General features: G+C 52.6%; 1 protein-coding gene across 1 annotated transcript; it reads right to left on the minus strand.

Moving 5' to 3' along the window:
* Positions 1–3,892: 3,892 nt before the first annotated feature.
* On the minus strand, positions 3,893–7,926 carry HOXA3 (homeobox A3). Its single transcript, XM_058568857.1, has 2 exons — positions 7,351–7,926; positions 3,893–5,586 (listed from the first exon to the last, which is right to left on the minus strand). The coding sequence occupies exons 1-2, from the start codon at positions 7,874–7,876 to the stop codon at positions 4,781–4,783; spliced, it is 1,332 nt and encodes a 443-aa protein (XP_058424840.1). The 5' UTR covers positions 7,877–7,926; the 3' UTR covers positions 3,893–4,780.
* Positions 7,927–8,746: the final 820 nt, after the last annotated feature.

The raw sequence follows: 8,746 nt of genomic DNA on the forward strand, positions 1-8,746 counted from the left end.
TGCAGTCATTAACAAAGTAATCCATTAATCTTCAAAGTTTTGACACCCGAGGGCCCCCGCATCCCAGCCACATAAGTTCTTCTAAGGCAGGAGGAAGGAGCAGAGGGAGAGGAGAGATGAGACAGGAAGAAGAAAGAGAGAGGGAAGGAGAAAGAGAAGAGAGAGGGGAAAAAGGATTCTTTTTAGGGTCCCCCCCTTTTATTTCCCTTTTCCTCCACCGCCTTTTCTAAAACCAGTTCCTGGATCTCAGAACTGATCTCTCCGTATTTCTGTTTTCCTTCCTCTCTGTCCGTCTGTTTTTCTCTCTTTTTTTCCCTCTCCTCCCCTCTCTCCCTCCCTCTCTCCTTGTCTGTCTCTCCTTCCCCCACCTCCCGCAGGCTCTCACCCCCCTCCCAAAGCCCAGCTCGCAGTCCGCGCCCCCAGACCCCGGACCCCGGCCCATTGTTAGCCGGCTTTTTCAAGGCAGCTATGCATCTGGTTCCAACGGGAAGTGGAAAACGGGAGGCGGCTCTCGAAGCTTCCCGACCTTCCTGCGCCATCAACTTTTCAGGAGTGGCTCAAGAGAAAGATAGATGCATGTGCCAAGCGAGACAACAACCCCAGGTCCATGTGTCCAAATCCCTGTAGCCAGGGCGGCAGCTAGCCAAAGAAATGCCGCGCCCGAGGAGGCGAGTGCGGCTCCTGGCATTCTGGGTTTCATACCCGTAGGGCTCGGGTGCGGTGAGTATTTCTGATTTCCAGGAAGTCTGTTGGAAGTTAGCAGCAGGGAGGGAGAAGGTGCTTTTTCTTCTCTTTTTTTCCTCTTTCTTTTCTCCCCTTCTTCTCCTTGTCCTTGTCGCTCTCATTGGGGGCTTGTTGGTTCAGATGCGGTGGGTGCTCCCTGGCAGCCCGAATTGCCTCCCGCACCTTCCCGCTCCTTGGCCACCAGGAATGTTTGCACCGGGTTCTGTTGTGGGAAACAGCACCGCGGGTGAGAGAGGGCGACCCAAAGAAGAATATAAAGGATCTCCTTCTCTGTTCACTCTCTCTTTTTTTCCAATTTGGAGGCTTGAGACTGAGAGCATCTTGGACTGTGCTGGAGAGTTCAAAAGATAACACCTTTAGGTACCAAACAATAACTTTTAAAAAATCCACCAAGCCAGAAAGAGGGGAGGAGGCTGAGAGAGAAATCTGGAGGTATCTCTTTTCCCCCAAACTCTGAGGATGATGATTCGCTTTTGCTTCCTTTGAAATGGACCAAGAGATCAGACTCCTCCAGGCCGGCAGGCATCAGTGGCAGGAAAATAAATCATTCTGATGGCCAGAGAGAGAGAGGTTGGCGGGAGAGAAAAATCTCCGAAGAAAACAAGAAAGGCCGACCAAAGCACAACGATAGGACTCCATCTCTGAGGCCAGCATCAAAGGGGGCTTGGGTTGGAAATTAGATATAAAGTGGCCTCCATCGCTGACTAGCCCAGAGCATTGCCTTACAGATAGAGATGCTATTTTGGAAAATGTGAAGTTTTTCAGTTTTCTTGCTTTTATTCCAAACAAAGCTCTGAAGGAAGTCTGGGCGCGATCAATCTTGCTCACCAAAAGCCTTGACAGCTTCTGGCCCTTAAGAACACATTTCAGCTTCGACCTCTTTCCAAGATCAAATGTGGCTGAGCAAAGAGGAGAGCAGGAAACGCAAGTAAACAAGGAAAACTAGTCTTTTTAAAGATATTTTTTGGCACTGGAAAGAGTTATAAGACTGCTTTTAGGAAAGGTGCTTTGCGGACTCTGGGGATGGTGGCTTTTGGTATTTGTTTTTTTCAGAAATATTGAGGGGTTAAGGGGGGGGCTATGGAGAGGGAGCAGCACTGCCCCCATATCGCTGAGGCTTTGTCAGGGTCTGCGTGGGTGAGAGCTTTCTGCTTGCTTCAGCTGCCTTAATTCAAATACCATCTGGAAGAAAACCCTTTTCTTTGACCATCAACACTGAAATCATCCCCAAATCTATTACTTTAACTCAGGAGATATTTTAATAAGGATTTCTTTTTAATATCTAGGAACCTGGGGATGAGATCGATATTTTTTCTTTGAAAGCCAAAATGGATGTCTTGACTGGCCAGATATGCAAAATTATATTGAAATCTCATTTAAAAATCTGTGCCCTGAGGGAAGGAGGAAGCCTCAAAACCAGTTCTTCCTCAGCTAAAGAGTAGATTTTAGAAACGGATTCAAATAGTGGTATCTCTGAAAGATTTTCCTCTCTGGGTGGATAGCTTTCTCTCCTTCTCCACTGTTCCTTATTTCCCAGGTAATTTTATACACTTCTCTAAAATTATTACTTGAAAGAAGACCCCTGTGTCTACTCAGCCTGCTCAGTTCAGATCTGAACAACCAAAAGGGCAGAAGCTCCAGTTCTCACAAAGACTGATTTTCCAGCCTCTGTATTTCTGAGGTGCGCCATATTTTGGCAGAGAGGGTGCGGTAGGGTGGGGTGGGGAGCAAATCTTCTTCCACAACCCAAACTCTTTAAAAAGCAAAAAGTATGTATCAGGAACCCCAGGACAATGTGGGGGAAGCACTCTGGCTGTGAGAGAAAAATCCAGATCTCTACAGCTGCCTGGCTTTGCATCTTCTGAGCCTTTTTCTTTTTCTTAAAACGTGAGGAAGTTCTCTACAAGCAGCTCCTGTGGACCCAGCAGGTACCCAGAGATGGCTCCAGTGCCTCTTTCTAAAAGATCATCTGAGGGAGCTTCTCAGGGGGGAGATAGAGGCCATGATGATAGATATTTTGGATTGCAAACAAAATGGCGACATTTTTCACTTCTGCCTCTGAAAGATACAATCCAGGGAGAAGGGAGATTTATCTCTCACATCAGATGCTCCCAATCCCCAGACGCAGGTGGTTCCTTACTTCCAGCTTTGAGGGAGGATGCTGATGGGGATGCAGTTCTGAGGTTTGCACTTTCTGAATTGGTTGCTTCTCTGAACAGTTCTTTAATCTGAAGATGAAAATATTTCCCTTTCCAGTGCCTGCCTTTGCCTCTGCCAGCCAGGCAGTACACAGCCCTCTCTTAAATCCAGGAGTAGAAATGTAATGTTTAACTCCGGTAGCATCAAATGAAAGAAGTACTTATAAAATTGCATTTTTATTAGAAGGATACCAATCTCCTTCCTCTCTCCCCCTCCCCCTGGGGCCATAAAAGGAAAGTGGGGAGGGAAGAAGGAGAGGAAAATAAATTCGGAGAATGCCAAATCCCAAATTCCGGGAGGAAGCCCATGCTGGGGCTCAAGCAGTCCAGAGAAGGGCTCAGGGCGGCTCCTCGAACCTCAGCCCTTCTTTTGCTGGAGATCCGGGTGAACTTCAGTCTCTTTCGAGCTGACTCGCGCTCACTGGCCTGACGAGGTACCTCGCAGCATCCGCACAGTCCGCTTCTCTTAGAAGGTGCTTGGCATCCTCCGCGCAGCTGGCGATTCCCGGGGTTAAGGCGTTGGCTGGGCCGCTTTGACCGGAAGAAGATCGTGAAAACAGCCCTGCCTTATTCCCTGGCGGGGCCGCCCGGGCACCTGTGCACCCCCCGCCGCGCCTCGGCTGCCTTTGTTTCTCCCACACTCAGCACTCCGCAGCCCGTGTATCCGCGGCCGGCCTCCGTGGCAGCTGGGAACCAGACAGCCCAGCGGACTGGCCGCTCAGCGTTTCCAGAGCTGCCGCCGCCAAGAGCTCCGGCTGCCCTCCCGAGAATTCGCCGTGCTCCCAGGCGAGCCGCCTGGCCAGGCCCCACGCCACAACTGCAGGGCTGCCGCGGCCTGGTCCGCCAGTTTGCGTCTGCTTGAATTCCACGCAGAACCCCATCTTCGGCCAAAGAACCCCTTCCGAACACGGATATTATTCAGAATAAAAACTTTATTTTTTTGTGTGTTTTGTTTCTCAGAATGTGAGCAGCAAGGAATGTAGAACTCTCAAAACAAATCTAGCGTTTTTCGCGTTTACAGATTGTTTTTTTCAGTTTCGCCGGATGTTACAAACCTAAATCACTGCTGTCAAAAGCTGGATCCTCTCTGATATTATTGCATCATTACCGTTTTTATAAAGGAATTATATTTCCCTTTCAAATAAAAAAATTTACTATGTACGCCAATACACCATTGAACAAAAGGCCCAAGAAACCTTCTGAACAATCAGGGTACAGAATTTCTTTAATATAAATACGAACGGATGGGGATAAATAATATTTAAAACTTAGATTATTCAATGCTTGCAAAAAAAATATAAATAAATCTGACTGTTAACCAGCATACACACACGGAAAGACGTACACTTAGTCATCCTTGCACAGGGAGCCCCTGTTTCAAAGCGCCTTTGATTTTTTTCTCGCTCTTTACAAGAAGTGCAATTAAAAAAAAAACTAAAAAAATTTTTAAAAGTAATCGCTTCCTCTCGGGAGCCATAATGTACGAACAAATTCACATTGAAGAACTCGGCTAGAAAATTTGTTCATATACCCTGTTTCTGATCAAAGAGTAGAGAAGGTAAAGGGTGCAGGGCCAGCGGCCGAGTGAGGGGCGGGAGGAGATAAATACCGCTACTGATACTGACAGCCATTCCAGCAACCAAGATTGCTACGTCACATAAACTATAAAAACGCGTTACCAAAGAAAACAAAATGGGGTGGGGGATGGGAAGCCGGGGGGGCGGAGGAGAGAGAAAAGGGAGGGACAGGAAAAACCCTAAACAAAACAAAAAAATGCAAAAGAAGAAGAAAGGTGGGGGGGCCGGGGGCTCTCCTGGCGCGCAGCCCCGAGCCCACCATCACAGGTGGGTGAGCTTGGGGGCTTCCTGAATTCTTCCCTGAGAAGGATGGTGGGCGGTAAGGTCCGTGTAGGTGGGGTGCGGCTCCCCTGGCCCAGGCCCATGATGGTGGCCGCTGCCCAGCGGCCCAGCACCCCCGTAGTCCATGGTGGCCGAGGCGGCGTGGGGGAGGTGCGTTAGCCCAAAGAGGGCCGGCCCAGAGTTGCTCATGGGCTCCACATAGCTGCCCCCCACGAAGACGGGGCTTCCCTGTAAGTGTGGGGTCCCATAGCTGCCGTTGCCCTGCAGGCCATGCGCGTGTGGGTCATAGTCGGGTGTGCCCCCGGCGCCCGCACCTGCCGCCGCGTAGCGCTTCTGCGGGGGTGGCGGGGGCGCGCAGGTGGGCAAGGGTGCGGGGTAGGATGCGGGGGGCAGCCCATAGGCGCCCTGGGGGGGCTTGGAGAAAGGCGGGGGCGACTGGGGCTCGTATGGGACACTGTTGACCAGAGAATGCATAGAGTTCAGATAGCCGCCCGCGCCGGGGGGCACGGGGCTGCGACTTGGGGACTGGCCCCCTGATGACGTCAGCATGCCCTTGCCCTTCTGATCCTTCTTGTACTTCATGCGGCGATTCTGGAACCAGATCTTGATCTGGCGCTCGGTGAGGTTCAGCAGGTTGGCCATCTCCACCCGGCGCGGCCGGCACAGGTAGCGGTTGAAGTGGAATTCCTTCTCCAGTTCCACAAGCTGCGCGCTCGTGTAGGCCGTGCGCGCCCGCTTGGACGACGCCTGCCCAGGCGGGCTCTTGTCGCCGGCGCAGCTTTCCCCTGCGAGGACAGAGGAGAGAGGAAGAATGGCGTCAGGGGCCGACCGCGGCCCCGCCTAGCCCCTGACCCAGCCAGGCCCCTCCTTGCTCCAGGCGCCAAAGATCCTTCATGCGTCAGGGCCAAGAAATGGGGAGGAAGAACTAGGTGCTGTCCTCTGTCCTGGTGGGCAAACAGTGTCGGTAACAGTAGCTAGGCCCTCATTCAGTCAAATTGCAAATCATAGGCTTCTCCAAGGGGGTAAGGATAGAAATGTAGACCCCCCCTCCTTTGCCTTCCTGGTATTTCCTTCCTGGAGCTTTCACTTTCTGACTCGTTTACTGAGCCTTCAGGCCTATCAAACTACCAGCTCCCTGTGGGCAGGTCCCACCGTCTTCATTCCCTTCACAGTAACTGGAATGTTGGGCACCTAATATATACTCAATAAACCTTTCCCTCCCTCACCGTCTAACTGAAGGATTGGAAAGTTGCCTCTACTGGCCACTTATTTAATTTACCCAGCGAAGATGGGTGGAGTGCAAGCCCCAATCTAGAAGGCCTTCTCTACCCAAAGGAAGAGATACCATTTAAAGTATCCCTTTCTGGTGGGGAGGCCCAGGCCCCTGATGCTGGTTCCTATTAATTAGAGTTCTCCATGTCATTAAGCAGCCTGCCCCAGCTTTGCCCACTAATCTCACAGCCTCCTGCCCTCCCTGGCCCCCCAAATCCTGGCTCGAGGGTCCCAGCTGCTCAGGCTCAGAGCAAAGCATTGGCAAATGGAGAAAGGAGGGGCAAAGGTGACCAAGATGCTGGGAAGCCCAAGACCTAGGGCCTATCCTCCACTGGAGTCTGGTTCCAGGAGGCCCATGTGTTTCCTATTAGGATGACAAGTCTGAAACCCTTCTCCCAGGAGATCCCTGGCTGCCTTCATTATACTAAGTCTGAGTTGGGCCTTCAGAGGTAAGGCAGCCACTCCATCTGCTGGAGCAAAAATTAAAAATAAGCTCTGATTGTAGGGAAAGCATTGATTCTGACTTGGAGGGTGATTACTTGGGCTTTTATTCTGCCACATTTCAGTGTGGGGTGGGTGTCACTGTTTCACTGGAAATGAGGAATTGTGCTAAAAAGAGAGAGTGGAGGGCTGGCCCCATGGCTTAGCGGTTAAGTGTGCGCGCTCTGCTACTGGCAACCAGGTGCCCACCGACACACCGCTTCTCCAGCCACGCTGAGGCTGCGTCCCACATACAGCAACTAGGAGGATGTGCAACTACGACATACAACTATCTACTGGGGCTTTGGGGGACCAAGAGGAGGAGGATTGGCAATAGATGTTAGCTCAGAGCCGGTCTTCCTCAGCAAAAAGAGGAGGATTAGCACGCATGTTAGCTCAGGGCTGATCTTCCTCACAAAAAAAATAAAAAAAATAAATGAATGAACTTGCTTTAAAAAAAAAAAAAAAGAGAGAGAGAGTGGAGCTCAGGTCTGCTCTGTTCAAAGGTCCTAACTCCAAGAGTGGAACAAGGGATTCCAAACTTGCTAGACCCCACTTGCTCTTGGAGAAGTCCAGGGAGACTCCTATCAGGTCTCTCTCTGGGGTTTCCTGGGCACACAGTGTCCTGTCATCTCCCTAGTTGCAAAGACTCTGGAAACCTTTGTGGGGTGGGGAGAGGAGGAGCAGTGAATTCTTGGAATCTTCCAGCCCTCCCAGGCAGTGTTGGCTGTGGCTGGAGGTGGCTTGGGGGGCCAGGAGCAGGCCAGAGGACCCTCCTCCAGAAGGCACCCCTTTACCTGAGCTGGAGCCGCTGGTTTTCTGCTTTGTGTTTTGCCGAGACTCTTTCATCCAGGGGAAGATTTGTTTGGCCACCGTGGGCGAGTTGAGCAGGGGGCTCTTGGCAGCGCTGGCAGGGGCGGGGTTGCTGCTGGCATTCTGAGGTGGGGATACTGAAGAGGGGGGCGGGGGCGCGGCAGGAGCGGGCGCAGGGGGCTGTGGCGGGGGTTGAGGCTGCTGTGGGGCTGGGGGCGCGGCCTGGGGCGGCGGTGGGGCCAGGGGTGGCTCGCCCAAGCCAGAGGGCTGGCTGGGCGGGCCGCTCAGGGTTCGCAGACATGCCTCGCTCAGCTCGTGCGCCTTGGGGTGGCCCCCGGCGCTGGCAGGCGACTGGAGTGAACAGGCGGGTCGGTGGTACTCGCCGTCTGCGCCCAGTGCCCCGGGCCCCGAGTACGGCTGCTGACTGGCATTATAAGCGAACCCGTTGGCTGCCTGGTAGGGGTAGCCACCGTAGATCGCCGAACTGTCGTAGTAGGTCGCTTTTTGCATCGCGTTGATTCACGATCTCGATCGCACACACTGGCAGGGGCTTGACACCCGTGAGGGCGCACATTGGCACGCCCCCGCGGTCACGTGACGCTCCGCCGCCAATGGCCGCCCCGCGCAGACCTGGGGGGCGAGAATCGCAGCGCGGTGAGGGCTCCGCGCAAATCCATCTTACTCTCAATAGCTAAGTGACATGAAAGCCATAAAAGAAAAAGTGGTCAGCAATATTTAGCAGCACGACTTGGCCCCGGGCGCAGAGAGCCGCGCTATAAAAAGCCGCTGGAATTTACTGGCAGCTACAAATATTTGCTTAACTTGCGTCTGCAGTTGGGGGGTTTTCCGGGGAGAGAGGAGGAGAGTGAGTGAGGGCTGAAAGCCAGGTCTTGGGAGCTGGAGTCCAAGAGAAGAAAGGCCTGATGGGCTAGAAAGGAACAGGGTTGGGATCCTTCTTTTCCAGGGAAGAAGAAACTTGGGGTGTCCCTTCATCTCCGCTCCTTGGCCTCGTCCAGCGAGCCCCGCGACTCCTTCCCTCTGGGGATCTTGGGGAAGGGGCGAGGAAACAAAGTGGAGCTTTGGGTCGCCAAACTTTTCTCCAATCTTCGCTTTAGGTCTGGTATTTGCCAAAAGAGCCCCTACACGGGGTGACTTCCCATCCAGCCCCTTCTTGGACTTTCCAGCACCCAAGAGAGGTATGCGCGAAAATTTTTCACGCAATTGCCCTTCTCGACCCTGCTGGATTTCAGAAGCTGAGCTTGTTAGGCAGTTATCTACCCTTGTGCAGGGATATGATCCACCTCCTCCAAATGAGCCCCTTGTGGCCGAGAAGGGGAGAGAGAAAACTTTGGATGGAACATCCTGTGTGGGGAGGGACCA

Source organism: Diceros bicornis, chromosome 3 (assembly GCF_020826845.1).
Source record: "Diceros bicornis minor isolate mBicDic1 chromosome 3, mDicBic1.mat.cur, whole genome shotgun sequence".
Taxonomy (NCBI): Eukaryota; Metazoa; Chordata; class Mammalia; order Perissodactyla; family Rhinocerotidae; genus Diceros; species Diceros bicornis.